Below are 19,381 nucleotides of genomic sequence, written 5' to 3'. Positions count from 1 at the left end.
ATGGGGTATAGACTTGCCCAATAGGAGCCTTGGGCACTTTAAGAAATCAATAGTGTGCGCTGGCTCCTCCCTCTATGCCCCTCCTACCAGACTCAGTTTAGAAAGTGTGCCCGGAGGAGCCAGTCACGCTTAGGGAAGTTCCTAAAGAGTTTTCTGCATTTATTTTCTGTTTGTTATTTTCAGACAGGGCTGGTTGGCACCAGCCTGTCTGCTTCGTGGGACTTAGGGGGGGGGGGGGGGGGAGGGGAGGGGGATAATGGGCCAACCTCCTATAGGGTTAATGGTCCCATTCCCCGCTGACACTGAGCTCCTGAGGGAACCATTCGCAAGCCCCACCACGGCGAGCGTACATTCCCGCAGCATGCCGCCACCCCTAACAACCAGAAGTTAGAAGAGTGGTGAGTACTATGCCGGCATCCCGGTTAGCGGGTCGCCGGCTAATATGGTGGCACAAGGGTTGGAGCACAGCTCTGAGTGCAGGCTGCGTCTCCAGGCTCAGATCAGCATTGCTGCACCGCTATGAGGGGCGAGCTGAGCCGTATTTAAACAACTACCCACACTGGCGCAGCGCTTACAGGGGCTCTGACCCACTGTTAAGCACAAAAATCACCTCAGCCAGTATAAAAAAAAGGGAAGACCACATGCCATTGAGGGGGCGGGGCTTCACTATGAGCGGATCCAGCAGCTCTCCAGCGCCATTTTCCTTCTGCAGCTTACACAAACAGACTGGCAGGGAAGCGCAGCTCCTCCACAAGGACTCCAGTTTACCTCAGTGGTACCAGGGTTCATAGCAAGGGGGGGCAATATTAGAATACTAAGCCCTATTAAGGTTGCTAATACCCCTTTTACACCTACGAGCACGGGTCGCAGCCGGGAGCCTGACACGGGAGCTGCCCCCTGCTGCGACCCGTGCTCGGTCCCTTTCCCATTAGCAGTCACAACCCGGCATATGCCGGGTTGGTGACGCTTCTAGCTACACGGCAGCGGCGGCGCAGGGAGATCACATGATCTCCCAGCGCCGCCCATCCATACAGTGTAAACGGGAGCCGTGTCGCATCGACACGGCTCCCGTTTACACTACACCCTACCCGGATCATTCCCGTGTCCTACCCAGGTAAATAGCCGGGTAGGATTCACGGGTCACTTGATCCGGGTTTACCCTTTTCCACTTGCCAAAAACACGGGTAAATGCGCGCCCCCGTGCATTTACCCGTGTTTTTTGAGCTAGTGGAAAAGGGGTATTAGTTTGCGACCCAGCTAAGCTTGGCATTAGCTACAATGACACGATGTGGCTGGCTCCATCATACTCTGTGTCTCCCTAGAGGGCTCTGTGTGGGTTAACTGTGCTTTGAACCTTTCTCCTGTGTGGGTGTGTTCTTTTTACAATGTCAAAGGAGTGTGCCTTATGCAAGGCAGTGTGTTTTTCTTCCCTAGGGGGATCACTACAGTGTACTCAGGATAGTACACATTATCAGGCTAGTGGGTCCGAACCAGTTTGGTTGGATTCATTAAAAGGGATGAGCTCGGGGGGCATGGCTTGTGGCCTGACTGAGAGGACGTGCCCCTGGAGAGCTCCTGCTGGTACAGGCTTCTATTTTACTTTAAAATTGCCCCCATGCTGCCTACAGACCCTAAATACTGTCCCACACTACCATCTGCATCTAGGGACACGGGAGTGAGCTGCGGAGCCGGAGCACAGGCCTGCCCTGTGCTTGCAGGTTGCGGCCCTCCCCACGAGGTGAAGCCGGGACCTCAATTTTCGTCCACCCCAGCCCGAGAGTGATCGACTTCCGGCCGCCTTAACATACTTCACAGAACCTACCCCGCCATCCTGCTGGGTGCCCCTTGCCTGGAGAGCCTTGGAAGTGGGGCTGAGGTGAGCCAGGGAGCCCCGGGAGCTGCAGTGCCGGAGACGAGCGACGCTGAGGAGATCCGGTGGCGCGGCCATCTTAGTTGTGGCGTCTGCCGGAAAGCAGGCGCCGCATTGAAACAGCTAACCGGCGGGCCGCGGCGGTGACAGAGGGGACCTAGCGGAGGCCGCAGAGGACACCTAGAGAATAGGTAGGGTCTGGCCCCACGGAGAATCAGCTGGGTAATTGGGTAGGAGAAAAACGCTGCACACTACGGACGGCGGCCATCTTGGAGGTGGCAGGATTGGTCCATCTTCCTTGAATTGTGCTGCCCCCGCTGGAGCTAAATGGAAATACGCTCCTTGTACTACCAGATTTACTTCAAGTGATTTAACATCCCAGATCCTTCACCCTGCAGCTGCTGCTATACCTTTCCATAATCCCAGAGAAAGAAGTGTGTTAAATCGGGACGCTCTCCTGGGAATCCCTCTCACTAATTTCACAGATTAATAGGACCTAGGTCCTGTAAATGATGTAGCACTACGGATGCCTGACTTCCCCCCTCACCCGGACCAATTGTTGAACACGTAACATCCAAGTAAACCTTTCTCGACACCAATCCTTAAACGGACGTTTTTATCCTACCAGATATTATGAGCAGAGCGAACACCAGAGCAAAAAAACCGGGAGCTTCACAAGATATCTCGCAACATTTCTCACGCCGGGAAAAACTGTCTGAAACCTCATCTCCACCCCCACCAATGCCTACCCCCATCATGGATCAGACGGAAGCACCTTCAACCAAGGCGGATATTCAATCCCTTCAAAATATGATCTTAGACCTTAAGAACTCCTTCATGACAGCTCTTCAATCAGCGATCGGGGAATTAAAATCAGATATGGCGGCTCTAGACTCCCGCACAACCGCGCTGGAATCAAGGGAAGACCACCAACAGAACTTCCGTAAACAAGTGGGCGAAGACATGAGCTACCTATCCAGCGAGCTGGAAATCCTCAAGGATAAGATTGAGGATAGCGAAAGACGGAACAATTTACGCGTCCGAAATATTCCAGAATCTGTCTCAACTTCCGAACTGGAACCATACCTCCGACGCTTGTTCCTTCATTTGGTCCCGTCGCTTACGGATTCAGCCATCTCGATTGAGAGAGCGCACCGCGCCCTGAGATCTAAACCGAAGGATTTGGACCCTCCTCGCGACGTCATCCTCCGATTTCTGTCCTTTAAGATCAAAAATAGTATCACACTGGCGTGCAGGAATTCAACCACAATTTTATTTGAAGACTCCCGGATTCAGATCTACCAAGACTTGTCACCGGTGACCATTGCCAAACGGCGTGATTTACGTGCCGTCACCTCTACACTGCGCGACAATGGGTACAAATACCGCTGGGGTTTTCCTTTTCGCCTCATTGTGGAGATTGATGGCAAAGTTCACACCATCCGCTCTCCTGATGAAGGGGACAAGCTTCTTCGAAAACTGCAGTTGTCCCCGGTTGCTACTTCATAGTTCTGCCGCTCATTACGTTTATGTTTGAACTCTATGTTTTTGCAACGTCTAGTATGATTGATTTTGCTCTCAACTTTGCTCAAATGCCATGTAATCCATGTTTTAGATACCGTATTAGTATATTAACGTCCCTTTTACTGTTTTCACACAATCCTTTTGTTGGCGGATTTTTATACTCCGCGTAATGCAGCGTTTTTGTTTCGCCGGTCTGGCCGGCTGCTCGGAGACATGGCCCGGTGGCTGGTGTTCTGGTTTGACCCCATTTTTGACGCCATGGAGCCTGTCTCTGGGCGCCGACCTGTTCGGCGACGTTACTGTATGCTCTATTGTTATTATGTTATTATCCTATTGATACTAGCTGTAACATGATTACTTTTTTGTTAACGTTTGGTATCTGGGACTGATCCGCCCCAGAGCTAAGTCTTGGATGGCTATATGTAAGTCCATTATTATTATTTTTGGTGCATTAATGGTCTCGGGTGGGGGGTGTCACGGCTCTGTCTTGACACATCCTCCCCCGACTCATAGGGATCAAAGGTACATTCAAACATAGTGGGTTGATACCCTCTTTTGCTATACTGCATTTATATCCCGCAAGTGAGCTCTTTCTCTTTTCTAGAGCTCAATCTTGGCAGTCGAGTATCCTGCCTACTGGATACTACGCCTGCTTATTTCTTTTTTGGCTTCTCTTTCTTCTATTATCTTCCTCCCTTAGACCTCCGTCACGAGACAGTGGCAAGTTGACATATCTGTGTTTACCGACAAACAGGCCTAGTTATTAAGTACTGTTCGTGTACAGTAACATACATTTTCATTCTCCTCTTTCTATCTTTCTCTTTTGTTCTTCTTGTCTACCCTAGCAGAGTCCGGGATTTTAGGGGCTACCAGCGATCCACTCCCACTCTTGCTTTAACCATGCCGTTAACATGCCTGTCCATCAATGTTAAGGGACTGAATACTCCCCAGAAACGCTCTCATCTCCACAGATCTCTTAAAACATTAAAAGGTGATGTGGTTTTCTTACAGGAGACACATTTGAAAGCTGATTCCCATCCCTCCCTGACGTCTAAACAATTTCCTATGGCCTGGTACTCCAATCACACAGCAAAAAGACATGGGGTGGCCATCTTGGTAAAAGGGTCAGTCCCTTTCCAATTTCTAGATTGTAAACATGACAATGAGGGACGCTATATAATGGTGCGAGGAAAAATTGGACACGAGGAGGTTACCTTGGCTAACCTATACGCTCCAAACACTGCCCAATCTAAATTCTTCCGTAAGTCTTTTCACGACCTTTACTCATATAGAAGTGGCAAAACACTTGTCGGAGGTGACTTTAATATGGCTCTCGCAAACGTGGACAGATCCGGCCCTTTGCGCAGCGGTCAAACCCTAAACTCCTCAGTATTACACAGGTGCATGGCCGAGGCTGGTTTGTTCAATGTATGGCGTTTTCTTAACCCGACCACCAGAGACTACACTTTTTATTCCAATCCACATGACGTGTACTCTCGCATTGATATGTTTCTGAGTTGTGCACCTCTCTCCCGAACCGCTCACTCTTCCTCGATAGTCCCACTTACCTGGACTGACCACGCAGCTTTAGCTGCGGCATTTGACATTTTTGATATCCCCGACGGTAGACCGACGTGGAGACTTACCGAGACATTATTGAAGATTCCTAAATTCCAAGACTTAATTAAAACTGAGCTTAGAGAATATTTCGCGGTTAATGTGGAAAGTGATTGCAGCATAGCCACTATATGGGAAGCCCATAAGGCGGTCATCAGGGGGTCTATTATACAATTTGCATCCCGCCGTAAGAGAATTCGGGAAAACCAAATTGCTTTATTAACAAATAACATTGCAACATTGGATCAGGAACACAAACGTACACGCTCTAAAAAAAAACTCTAGCCGAACTCTCTAAGGCACGCGATGGCCTACAATCACTTTTGGCGGAGAACGTCGAGCGCTCACTTCGATGGGCTAACCAAACGTTTTACGATAAAAGTAATAAAGCACACACCATGTTGGCCAATCGCTTGCGCGCCAAAAAGGCTAACCAATGCATCCACTCTATAAGACAGCCCTCAGGTAATATTACTTACGACCCCAAAAAAATCAATAGTGTCTTTTTTGATTATTATAAGACACTCTATAATCTTGATCCCCCGTCCGACCCCTTAGCACAAGCCGATCAGACACAACAATACCTAGACACATGCGCTCTCCCCCGGTTAGACGAAGAGACTAACACTGCTCTCAATGCCGACATATCTGCTGAGGAAATTGAGGCCGCATTAAAAACCCAGAAACCCTCTAAAGCACCTGGCCCGGATGGATATCCGATGGTGTACTATAAAACCTTCGCCCCTCAACTTATTCCTCATATGGTTTCTTTGTTTAACAAAATACTCCAGGGCACACCATTTCACATGGACTCCACGACATCCCGTATTATAGTAATCCCAAAACCCGGAAAGGATCCCTCGTATTGCTCAAACTACAGACCCATATCTTTGATAAACACCGATCTCAAACTTTTTGCCAAAATACTGGCATCACGCCTAAATGCTGTGCTGCCGTCACTAATAGATCCTGATCAAGTAGGATTTGTTCCCGGCCGTCAGGCCTCGGACAACACCAGACGTATTGTTAACTTGATTCACCAAATAAACACGACAAAAATACCAGCGATTGCTCTGGCTCTAGATGCCGAAAAGGCATTTGATCGCATCTCTTGGCCCTTTTTGTTTTCTACCTTATCCGCATTTGGCTTCCATGGACACTTTATCACAGCAATAGCGGCTCTCTATTCTAACCCCTCATCAGCGGTCCTGACCAATGGCCTGAGCTCACATCGAATCAACCTGAAGAATGGTACTAGGCAGGGATGCCCTCTCTCACCCCTACTTTTTGCCCTATGCATTGAACCTCTTGCAGCCCGAATCAGACTTAATACGGATATTGGGGGCGTTACAGTGGGTCAGAATCCGTATAAAATATCATTGTTTGCTGATGACGTATTCTTGACTCTCACTAACCCTTTGATATCTCTCCCTAACTTACAGAGAGAACTACTTTCATATGGTTCCCTCTCTGGCTACAAAATAAATCACACCAAATCCGAGGCTCTTACATTTAATGTTCCACCACATACCCATAGGATTTTAACGTCTTCTTTCCCTTTTCTTTGGAGACCCTCGGCTATTAAATACCTTGGCATATTTATTACTAAATCCTACACCAGCCTATTTCAGGCTAATTATGTTCCCATAATTAAAACTCTCACGCAAGACCTAGATAAATGGGACCGTTTATTTATTTCATGGATCGGACGGATAAATGCCCTAAAAATGAATCTCCTCCCCCGTCTTCTTTACCTGTTTCAGACCATTCCAATAATGGTGCCCCGAATGACTCTGGCGTCCTTGCAATCACAGTGCAACAAATTTGTTTGGGCTCAACGTAAATCTCGATTACGACGAGCTATGTTGACTAAGAGTGCCACCTCAGGGGGTTTGGGATACCCTGACCTTCAGGCTTATTTTAACGCATGTCACCTTAACCACATAGTGTCCTGGCACTCCCCCCTAGGGATCAGAAAATGGGTAGATATCGAGAATTCACTATATCAGGGCGTCCCCCTCGACTCTCTTACCTGGCTCCCCAGGTCCTGCAGACCAGCCTCGGCCTACTCAGTCCCCACGATTAAATTCACACTCAGACTGTGGGATAAACTCTGCAGCACCCACAATCTATCTTCATACCCCTCACCCTTATCACCCATCTGGGGTCACCCCGCCTTTCCCCCAGGATGCGAGCGAAGAATAGCGGCCCCATGGCAATCCCAGGGTATCACGAGATTCATCCATGTTAAAGGCCTCTCAGCACCGACCACTTTTGGAGAAATTCAAGAGCGCTTTGGTATCCCATCCTCGTGTCAATACCATTATATCCAAATTCTCAGCTTCCTCAAGTCTCAGCTTAAAACCACCCCTCTGAAAACACCCACCTCCTATGAGTATATGTGTTTACGTTCAATTGGCAAAAAGGGGAATATATCAACAATATACAACTCAATCTTGGCACCAGACCTCCCAACCGGAGAACCCCACGAATTAGCCTGGGAATCAGATCTCTCCCATCCGTTGGAAGACGATCAATGGGAGGAAATTAGAATGCGTATCGCTAAGGCTTCTATCAGTGTAGCACTTAAGGAAACATGTTATAAGGTCTACACCAGGTGGTATCTGGTCCCCTCCAGACTTCACGCCATTTTCCCCACAACATCAAATCTGTGCTGGAGACACTGTGGAGAGGAGGGAACTTTTTTTCACATCTGGTGGACTTGCCCCTCTATCCGCCCCTTCTGGAACACGGTCGGAGCACTTATTGCTCAAACCTGCGGGCATACCTTTGACATCTCCCCTGACATTGCTTTGCTTCACGCCCCCATACCGTCAATACCCAAGACAAGCTAATCATGCAACTTTGCATGGCGGCTAAAGCACTGATCGCTAAATGCTGGAAAGACCATAAGCCGCCCTCCAAGGCTGTACTGATAACTAAGATTAATCACATAGCCAATATGGAATACATTACAAGCCTAAGGAATAATACTGTGGCGCAGTTCCACAACACCTGGTCTCCTTGGTACCTCGCCCGCTCTCTATTGATGCCCGGACTCTGCTAATACTGCTAATATTACTAATATAGCTAATACTGCTAATACCGCTTGCATTACTATCTCCTATAGCTCACTAATTGTCCCTCCTTATGGTATTAAAACAGAAGAATATCCCCAACCTCTTGCTTTCTTATAGGGAACCTTCTTAATCTTCCTCCTCTACTAACGCCCGTTTTCTCGCTTCTTCACTCCCTTCCCCCTCCTTCTCTTTCTTGCTTCTATCCTCCATAGATTTACACTCTGTTTGGATATAGAATCGATCCGATAAATAAAAAATACATTGAGAATTGTTTAGGTTCACAGATGGACTTTTATAAGGCACATTTTGATGACACCGGTTCGCCTTTATTGCCACAGAATTGTCTTTATTAAGATGGTATATTATGTACACACCCTGTATCCATGTTTATGTCCTCAACCTGTACAACCTAACTATTGTTACTGTTTTGGACACTGTTCATTCTCAATAAAAAATTCTAACTTTAAAAGGGATGAGCTCAAATATTTCACATGAATTGTCCCAAAATAAGAGAGAGACGCAATACTTAAGATAGTCTGTGGATGACCTGATGAATTCAGTGTCCTTACCAGCGTCTCAGACCCCTACCATTTGTCCACAAAAGCGTACACTGACCCAAATCCTGCAGGCTGATACTGATGATGATGTATCAGATGCAGAGGAGGGTGAGCTGGTCTTGGGAGGGAAGGATGCAGCTCTGTCACAAGGAATACAGGCCCTGATAGAAGCTATTAGAGATGTCCTGCACATCCCTGACAAAGTGACAGAGGAAGACGATGAATCTTATTTTAATGTTAAAGAGAAATCCTCTGCTACATTCCCTGCATCTAAGGAATTAAATTCCCTATTTGAAGAAACTTGGATTAATCCTGACAAGAAGTTTGAGATCCCTAAAAGGTTACTGGCATCCTTCCCTTTTCCTCAGGATGATAGATAAAAATGGGAAAACCCACCGATTGTTGATGCATCGATATCTCGGTTGTCATGTTAGATAATCTTACCTGTCTCGGGGGCAGCCTCCTTAAAGGACAGGCTGACCGCAAGATTGAGACCACACTCAAATCTGTGTACACAGCTGCTGGGGTGGCCCAAAAACCCACTATAGTTTGTGCATGGATCACTAGGGCCATTGCAAAATGGTCAGGTAATCTAATTGAGGGGTTAGATTCCTTACCCAGAGGGGAGATCATTTTACTCCTACAGCATATACAGGACTCTGCAAATTTTTGGTAGAGGCCATAGAAGAGATAGGCTTGCACCACGGCCATGGCAGTGTCAGCACGCAGTGGCCTATGGCTACGTCAGTGGACTACGGATGCGGGTTCCAGAAAAGGTGTGGAAAGCCTACCATTCTCAGGTGAGGCCCTGTTTGGAGATGAACAGGATACGTGGATATCCAAGGCTACGGCGGTTAAGTCTACATACTTTCCTTCCGCAGCCCCCCCAGCTAGGAAGACCTACTCTGCTCCAAGTCTGCAGTCCTTTCGGACAGCAAAATTTGAAAATAAAACCAAAGGTTCTTCTACAGCATAGATCTGAAAACTCGTTCCTCATTACCCCACACAGTGCATGTTTTGCAGTTAACCCAGCAGGTGCACAGGTGTATTAATTACTCAGACACATTTTAAAAGGTCCGCAGGTGGAGATAATTCATTCACTGGTGATTCTGTGTGGAGACCTGCAAAAAATGCACTGTGTGGGGTAATGAGGACCGAGTTTGCAGACCTATGTTCTACAGCCTTCAAAGGCAATAGAGGTAAACCCAGAAAACAAGCAACTGCAGGTTCACAGGAACAGAACTTAGGTTCTGTTTCCTTAAAGCCTTCAGCATGATGGTGGTCCGCACTGCCTGGAAGACAGGTAGGTGGGAGCCTGAGTCACATATGGGCGACCTCATGCCAGGATCCCTGGGTCAAAGAGCTCATCGCCCAGGAGTACAGACTGGAGTTTCAGGAACTCCCACGTCACAGATTCTTCATATCAGGCTTACCAGATTCTCAGGAGGCAAGTATAATTTTACAGGATGCAATTCAAAAACTGGTACATACTCAGGTCATTGTTCCAGTTCCACCTCAGCTACAGAACAAAGGTTATTATTCCAACCTGTTTGTGGTACCGAAACCGGACGGTTCGGTAAGACCCATTTTAAACCTCAAGTCGTTGAACCCGCATTTACGGGTGTTAAAATTAAAGATGGAGTCTCTGAGAGTGGTGATCTCGAGTCTGGAGGAAGTGGAATTCTTATTGTCTCTGGATATCAAGGATGCATACCTTCATATCCCGATCTGGCTGCCTCATCAGGATTATTTCAGGTTTGCCTTACAGGACTGTCACTACCAGTTCCAGGCTCTGCCTTTTGGCCTTTCCACGGCTCCAAGGGTGTTCACCAAGGTAATGGCAGAGATGATGTTTCTCCTCCGCAAACAGGGAGTGAATATAATCTCGTACCTGGACGATCTGCTGATAAAAGCACCATCTGGGGAGCGGTTGTTGGACAACATTGCCCTCTCAACTCGACTACTCCGGGATCACTGGTGGATTCTGAACCTACCAAAATCTCACCTGGAACAAACACGTAGGCTTCTGTACCTGGGGATGATACTGGATACGGAGGCACAAAAGGTATTCCTTCCATTGGAAAAGGCATTGGTAATCTAGTCGATGGTGCGGGATGTTCTAAAACCAACCTGGATATTGGTGCATCTATGCATTCGCCTTCTGGGAAAGATGGTAGCCGCTTAGGAGCCGCTGCAGTACGGAAGGTTTCACGCAAGGTCCTTCCAGCTGGATCTGTTGGACAAATGGTCCGGATCGCATCTCCACATGCACCAGAGGATACGTCTGTTGCCAAGAGCCAGGATTTCTCTTCCGTGGTGGCTTCAGACTTCTCACCTGACAGAGGGCCGAAGGTTCGGGATTCAAAATTGGATTCTGCTAGCCACAGACGCAAGCCTCAGAGGTTGGGAAGCAGTCACCCAGGGGGACCACTTCCAAGGAAAATGGTCAAGTCAGGAAACCATTCTTCCAATCAACATTCTGGAACTAAGGGCTATATATTACACCCTTCTACAGGCATCACATCTTCTTCAAGATCAAGCCATCCAGGTTCAGTCGGACAATATGACGGCGGTAACATACATAAACCGACAGGGCGGAACGAAGAGCAGAGCAGCAATGTCAGAGATAACAAGGATTCTCCTCTGGACAGAAAGACACGCTGTGGCGTTGTCTGCGATCTTCATTACGGGAGTAGACAACTGGGAAGCAGACTTCCTCAGCAGACACGACCTCTACCCAGGAAGTGTTCGGGTGCTTGACACATCGGTGGGGAATTCCACAGATCGACGTGATGGCCTCTTGTCTTAACAAGAACAAGAAGCTCAGGCGGTATTGTTCCAGGTCAAGAGACCCATAGGCAGTGGCGGTGGATGCTCTGGTGACTCCATGGGTCTATCAAAAGATGTATGTGTTTCCACCACTTCCACTGATCCAAGAATTCTCAAAAGAATAAAAAGGGAAAAGGTTCAAGCAATTCTCATTGCTCCGGATTGGCCGAGAAGGGCTTGGTACGCCGATCTACTGGAAATGCTCCTGGAGGATCCGTGGCCTCTACCTCTTCGAGAGGATCTTCTGCAACAGGGGCCGTTCGTCTATCAAGACTTACCGTGGCTACGTTAGACGGCATGGAGATTGAGCATCAAATTCTAGCCCGGAAAGGCATTCCGGACAGGGTAATTCCAAGCCAGAAAAGGGGTAACGTCTAAACATTACCACCGTATATGGAGAAAATACGTCTCATGGTGTGAAAACAGGAAATTTCCTGCGGTGGAGTTTCAACTAGGACGTTTTCTGCTTTTTCTGCAGTCGGGTGTGGATGTGTGCCTATGCCTGGGCTCCATAAAAGTCCAGATTTCGTCCTTACCCATTTTCTTCCAGAAGCAGTTGGCTTCCCACACTGAGGTTCAGACGTTCTTGAAAGGTGTTCTGCACATCCAACCGCCCTTTGTGCCTCCCATGGCACCTTGGGATCTCAACGTGGTGTTGCAGTTTCTACAATCTGAATGGTTTGAGCCTTTACAGGAGGTTAACGTAAAGTTTCTTACGTGAAAGACCGTCACACTGTTGGCCTTGGCTTCTGCAAGACGTGTGTCGGAATTGGGGGCGTTGTCTCATAAGAGGCCCTATTTGATTTTTCATGAAGATAGAGCTGCACTCAGAACTCGTCAGCAATTTCTTCCAAAGGTGGTGTTTGTGTTTCATATCTACCAACCTATTGTGGTCACGGTGGTTACCGACACCTCTACTACTTCAGAGTCTCTGGATGTTGTGAGGGCTTTGAAAATCTATGTGAAGCGGACAGCGCGTCACAGAAAATCAGGCTCTCTGTTTGTGCTCTATGATCCCAATAAAATTGGGTGTCCTGCTTCAAAGCAGTCTATTGCTCACTGGATCAGGCTTACTATCCACCATGCTTACTCTACGGCAGGTTTGCGGGTTCCTAAATCTGTACAGGCCCACTGTACTAGGTCGGTGGGTTCTTCCTGGGCGGCTGCCCGGGGTGTCTCGGCTTTACAGCTCTGCCGAGCAGCTACTTGATCAGGTTCGAACACGTTTGCTAAGTTCTACAGTTCAATACTTTGGCCTCTGAGGACCTTCAGTTTAGTCAATCAGTTCTGGAGGAACCTCAGCACTATCCCACCCAGTTGGGGAGCTTTGGTACATCCCCATGGTACTAATGTGGACCCCAGTATCCTCTAGGACGTAAGAGAAATTAGGATTTTAATTACCTACCGGTAAATCCTTTTCTCGTAGTCTGTAGAGAATACTGGGCGCCCGCCCAGTGCTTCATGTGTTCCTGCACTGTTACTTGGTCAAGTATTGTTATTGGTTCAGCTTTGCTGTCCGTCATCAAGTTTGGTTAGCATGGCTTTCCTCTTGTTTGTGTGTGCTGTTTCGGAATCTCACCACTGTCCTTTAAAGCCTTCTCTCAAGGTATGTCCGTCTCCTCGGGCACAGTTTCTAGACTTAGTCTGGTAGGATGGGCATAGAGGGAGGATCAAGTGCACACTATTGATTTCTTAAAGTGCCCAAGGCTCCTAGTAGACCCATCTATACCCCATGGTACTAAATGGACCCCAGTATCCTCTATGGGTAGGTAATCCCATTTTATTTCTCTTTAATATTTGATAACCTTCCCCCCACCCCATACAAGGGTACGATAAATTAAAGAATACAAAAGTGTTTACTAAAAATGTTAATGTTTAAACAATTCACTTTTTTTGCATGAAACATTTTACATTCTACTGCTTCCCTCCCGCGCAGCTTCAAAACGCAGACGATATGCTGATCAAACCCCTAGAGACCTTCCGCAAGGATCAAATTGGACTCACAAAGGTACTTCCACATCCTGTCTGTGGGCTGCATGAAGCCATTCTCTACTGAGAGTCTGTGTGTACACAGGCCAGAATTGTTTTTTTTCCTTTGAACCTAGAACCACATCATATACATCATTACTTTTACAAAAACAGTGTTTGAAAATAACAGGTCATGGTTATGCTTCCAAAAAGCATACTGGTCATGTTGGCAAAGGAAGGAGATACAGTAGCGGTAAAGAGCTGAATACATAAAAGTACTCAGCGTGATAGATACATCTGAATATGGACAATGCATAAGAATGAAATGGAGGTTGAGGTTTTACAGCAAAATTGTGAAGCTTCATTGACCTGAGAGTCAAGTGTTCGATACATGCATGACGGCCCTGGCAAGAATTCAGTAGGGACACAATTGAGAGAAACATTGTCAGGTGTACAGTGACCGCATTCTTACCATTCAAATTCTGATTTTTTTTTTCTATTTAATATGGGTCTCCCAACCTCTCTTACTCTGGCATCTCTTACACTAGATTATAAAACAGAGTGCATTATGGCTTATAGTTCTTCAGAAAGACTCTTACAGTATGTGCCAAGTCCTGTTTCGTGACAGGAAATATGAATGGTTCTTTGGTAGCCCCATGCTGCTTTTGTGCGGACGCTTCTATAGTCTTTGACTGTCAGAGAATGCTAGGTATTGTACCAGAGCACCTGCTGTGAAAGTAGGATGATGCCAGTTGTAGTGGACTCGTTGAAGGTTTATGTTGTAGCAGTATATTAAAGGTGCTGGTTTTGCAGAGTGTACAATTGAATCTGCCCATTAGCGTTCTAATGCTAGTCAGAAAGCTGCATTTGTCTTGTGGGAATTTTAACACATTTTTCTCTTACGTCCTAGACGATGCTGGGGACTCCGTAAGGACCATGGGGTATAGACGGGCTCCGCAGGAGACATGGGCACTATAAAGAACTTTAGAATGGGTGTGCACTGGCTCCTCCCTCTATGCCTCTCCTCCAGACCTCAGTTAGATCCTGTGCCCAGAGGAGATTGGGTGCACTACAGGGGAGCTCTCCTGAGTTTCTCTGATAAAGAATTTTGTTAGGTTTTTTTATTTTCAGGGAGCCTGCTGGCAACAGGCTACCTGCATCGTGGGACTGAGGAGAGAGAAGCAGACCTACTTAAGTGATAGGCCCTGCTTCTTAGGCTACTGGACACCATTAGCTCCAGAGGGAGTCGGAACGCAGGTCTCCCCTTGCTGTTCGTCCCGGAGCCGCGCCGCCGTCCTCCTCGCAGAGCCGGAAGATAGAAGCCGGGTGAGTATAAGAAGAAAAGAAGACTTCAAAGGCGGCAGAAGACTTCAGATCTTCACTGAGGTACGCGCGCAGCGGTAACGCTGTGCGCCGTTGCTCCCACACACACTAGCGGGCACAGATGGGTGCAGGGCGCAGGGGGCGCGCCCTGGGCAGCAATAAAGCCTCTATATTTGGCATAGGTACTGCGGAGGCAGTTTTTCTTTCAATTGAGTTATTTTGAGCGGGACCGAAGCCCGCCGCTGGAGGGGCGGAGCTTGGTCTCAGCACAAACCAGCGCCATTTTCTCCACAGAGATCTGCTGAGAAGCTGGCTCCCCGGTCTCTCCCCTGCTGAACACGGTGACACAGGGCTGAAAAGAGGAGGGGGCACTTGTAAGGCGCAGTGAGTGTATTACACAGTAATTTAATATAAACGCGCTATTATCTGGGACATTATTTTCCAGTGTCAGTTGGCGCTGGGTGTGTGCTGGCATACTCTCTCTCTGTCTCTCCAAAGGGCCTTATTGGGGAACTGTCTCCCTATATCTATATCCCTGTGTGTGTGGGGGTGTCGGTACGAGTGTGTCAGCATGTCTGATGCGGAAGGCTCAGCTAAGGAGGAGGTGGAGCAGATGATTGTGGTGTCGCCGTCAGCAACGCCGACTCATGATTGGATGGACATGTGTAATGTTTTAAATGCAAATGTGACCTTATTACATAAGAGATTGGACAAAGCAGAGTCCAGGGAAAGAGCAGGGAGTCAATCCACGGCTTCGGCTGGGTCACCGGGCCCTTCTGGGTCTCAAAAACGTCCCCTATCCCAGATAGCAGACACTGATACCGACACGGACTCTGACTCCAGTGTCGACTACGATGAAGCGAGGTTGCACCCGAGGGTGGCAAAAAGTATTAATTATATGATTACTGCAATAAAAGAGGTTTTGCATATCACAGATGACCCCTCGGTCCCTGACACGAGGGTGCGCATGTATAAGGAAAAGAAACCTGAGGTAACCTTTCCCCCATCCCATGAAAAGGTAACCTTTCCCCCATCCCAGTTATTTGAAAAGGCTTGGGAAACTCCTGATAGAAAAAACTGCAGATTCCCAAGAGGATTCTTATGGCATATCCTTTCCTTGCGCGGGACAGGGTACATTGGGAATCCTCACCCAGGGTGGACAAGGCTTTAACACGCCTGTCCAAGAAAGTGGCGCTACCGTCTCCGGACACGGCAGCCCTCAAGGATCCTGATGATCGCAGGCAGGAAACTACTTTAAAGTCTATTTATGCGCATACAGGTGTTTTGCTCAGACCGGCAATCGCATCGGCATGGGTGTGTAGTGCAGTTGCAGCTTGGACAGATACCTTGTCAGCTGACCTTGATACCCTAGATAGGGATACCATTTTATTAACCTTAGGCCACATTAAAGATGCAGTCTTATATATGAGGGATGCTCAAAGGGACGTTGGGCTGCTGGGTTCGAGAGCCAACGCCATGGCGATTTCTGCTAGGCGTACCCTGTGGACTCGCCAATGGACGGGTGATGCCGACTCAAAGAAACATATGTAGGTTTTGCCATACAAAGTTGAAGTTTTATTTGGGGAAGGTCTCGCGGACCTGGTTGCCACAGCTACTGCGGGTAAATCTACCTTTTTGCCTTTTGTTCCCCCACAGCAAAAGAAAACTCCACAGTATCAGATGCATTCCTTTTGGTCGCGTAAGTCCAGAAGAGGTCGGGGCTCATCTTTCCTCGCCAGAGGTAAGGGTAGAGGGAAAAGAATGCCTGCTACGGCTAGTTCCCAGGAGCAGAAGTCCTCCCCGGCTTCTACTAAATCCACCGCATGACGCTGGGGCTCCACTGAGGGAGTCCGCACCGGTGGGGGCACGTCTTCGACTCTTCAGCCAGGTCTGGGTTCTGTCAGACGTGGATCCTTGGGCGATGGATATTGTATCCCAAGGCTACAAACTGGAATTCGAAGAGGTGCCCCCTCGCCGATTTTTCAAGTCGGCCTTGCCAGCTTCTCCCCCAGAGAGGGAAGTAGTGTTCGCTGCAATTCAAAAGCTGTGTCAACAGCAAGTGATTGTCAAGGTTCCCCTAGTCCAACAGGGGAAAGGGTACTATTCGACCCTGTTCGTGGCCCCGAAGCCGGATGGTTCGGTCAGACCCATTTTAAATCTAAAATCCCTAAACCTGTATTTGAGAAAGTTCAAATTCAAGATGGAATCGCTCCGGGCTGTGATCTCCTGTCTGGAAGGGGGGGATTTTATGGGTCACTCGACATAAAGGATGCATACCTTCATGTCCCCATATATCCTCCTCATCAGGAGTACCTGAGATTCGCTGTACAGGACTGTCATTACCAGTTTCAGACGTTGCCGTTTGGGCTTTCCACGGCCCCGAGGATTTTCACCAAGGTGATGGCGGAGATGATGGTGCTCCTGCGCAGGCAGGGAGTCACAATTATCCCATACTTGGACGATCTCCTGATAAAAGCAAAATCGAGGGATCAATTGCAGAAGAGCGTGTCGCTCTCCCTGAGAGTGCTACAACAACACGGTTGGATTCTCAATCTGCCAAAGTCACAATTGATTCCAACGACTCGACTATCATTCCTAGGCATGATTCTGGACACGGAACAGAAGAGGGTTTTTCTCCCGATGGAAAAAGCCCAGGACCTCCAGAACATGTCAGAGACTTGCTAAAACCAAAAAGAGTGTCTGTTCATCAATGCACTCGAGTACTGGGGAAAATGGTGGCAGCCTACGAGGCCATCCCCTTCGGCAGGTTTCATGCAAGGACGTTTCAGTGGGACCTCCTTGACAAGTGGTCTGGGTCCCATCTACTAATACATCAGAAGATAAGCCTGTCCCCCCGGGCCAGGGTGTCTCTCCTGTGGTGGCTGCAAAGTGCTCACCTTCTAGAGGGTCGAAGGTTCGGCATTCTGGACTGGGTTCTGGTGACCACGGACGCGAGCCTCCGAGGATGGGGGGCAGTCACACAAGGAAGACATTTTCAGGGGCTATGGTGAAGCCAGGAGGCTTGTCTACACATCAACATGCTGGAATTGAGGGCCATATACAACGGCCTACGACAAGCGGAGGATCTTCTTTGCGACCTACCGGTTCTGATTCAATCAGACAACGTCACAGGCGTGGCTCATGTAAACCGCCAAGGCGGGACAAGGAGCAGAGTAGCAATGGCGGAAGCCACCAGGATTCTTCGCTGGGCGGAAAATCACGTAAGCGCTCTGTCAGCGGTTTTCATTCCGGGAGTGGACAACTGGGAAGCAGACTTTCTCAGCAGACACGATCTCCATCCAGGAGAGTGGGGCCTTCATCAAGAAGTTTTTACAGAGATAACAAGTCTTTGGGGAATTCCTCACATAGACATGATGGCGTCACGCTTCAACAAGAAGCTTCGGAGGTATTGTGCCAGGTCAAGGAACCCTCAGGCAGTAACGGTGGACGCCCTGGTGACACCTTGGGTGTTTCAGTCGGTCTATGTGTTCCCCCCTCTTCCTCTCATCTCAAAAATATTGAGAATCATAAGACAAAAAAGGGTGAAAACAATACTCATTGTTCCGGATTGGCCTCGATGGGACTGGTGTTCAGATCTTCAAGAGATGCTCACGGAAGATCCATGGCCTCTTCCTCTCAGGGAGGACCTGTTACAACGGGGGCCCTGCGTGTTCCAAGACTTACCGCGGTTACGTTTGAAGGCGTGGCGGTTGAACGCCGAATCCTAGCTGGGAAAGGTATTCCGGAGGAAGTCATCCCTACTCTGATAAAGGCTAGGAAGGAGGTGACGGCAAAACATTATCACCGTATCTGGAGGAAGTATGTTTCTTGGTGTGAAGCCAAGAATGCTCCTACGGAAGATTTCCATCTGGGCTGTTTTCTCCACTTTCTACAGACAGGAGTGGATATGGGCCTAAAATTAGGCTCCATTAAGGTACAGATTTCGGCCCTGTCTATTTTCTTTCAGAAGGAATTGGCTTCTCTCCCAGAAGTCCAGACTTTTGTAAAGGGAGTGCTGCACATCCAGCCTCCTTTTGTGCCCCCAGTGGCACTTTGGGACCTTAACGTGGTGTTACGGTTCCTGTAGTCTCACTGGTTTGAACCTCTTCAAACGGTTGAATTGAAATTTCTCACTTGGAAGGTGGTCATGTTGTTGGCCTTGGCATCTGCAAGGCGGGTGTCCGAATTGGCGGCCTTGTCTCACAAGAGCCCCTAATTGACCTTCCATGTGGATAGAGCGGAGTTGAGGACTCGTCCTCAATTTTTGCCTAAAGTGGTTTCTTCATTTCATATGAACCAACCTATTGTGGTGCCTGTGGCTACGAGTGACTTGGAGGATTCCAAGTCGCTGGATGTAATCAGGGCCTTAAAAATCTATGTAGCCAGGACGGCTCGAGTTAGGAAAACAGAAGCACTGTTTGTCCTGTATGCAGCCAACAAAGTTGGCGCTCCTGCTTCGAAGCAGACTATTGCTCGCTGGATCTGTAACACGATTCAGCAGGCTCATTCTACGGCAGGATTGCCGTTAACAAATTCGGTAAAGGCCCATTCCACTAGGAAGGTGGCCTCTTCTTGGGCGGCTGCCCGAGGCGTCCCGGCTTTACAGCTTTGCC

At 48.3% G+C, this 19,381-nt stretch overlaps 1 protein-coding gene across 4 annotated transcripts in view; it reads left to right on the top strand.

The window, feature by feature from the left end:
* OPHN1 (oligophrenin 1) overlaps positions 1-19,381 on the top strand; it is a 584,093-nt gene that overhangs the window by 279,797 nt on the left and 284,915 nt on the right. For all 4 annotated transcript variants that reach the window (XM_063937075.1, XM_063937074.1, XM_063937076.1 and 1 more), the window contains one exon: positions 13,414-13,485. In XM_063937075.1, coding sequence (XP_063793145.1) covers positions 13,414-13,485 — 72 coding nt within the window. The remainder of the gene's footprint in view (positions 1-13,413; positions 13,486-19,381) is intronic.

Source organism: Pseudophryne corroboree, chromosome 8, assembly GCF_028390025.1.
Source record: "Pseudophryne corroboree isolate aPseCor3 chromosome 8, aPseCor3.hap2, whole genome shotgun sequence".
Classification (NCBI taxonomy): Eukaryota; Metazoa; Chordata; class Amphibia; order Anura; family Myobatrachidae; genus Pseudophryne; species Pseudophryne corroboree.
This window is presented reverse-complemented; position numbering and strand designations above follow the sequence as displayed.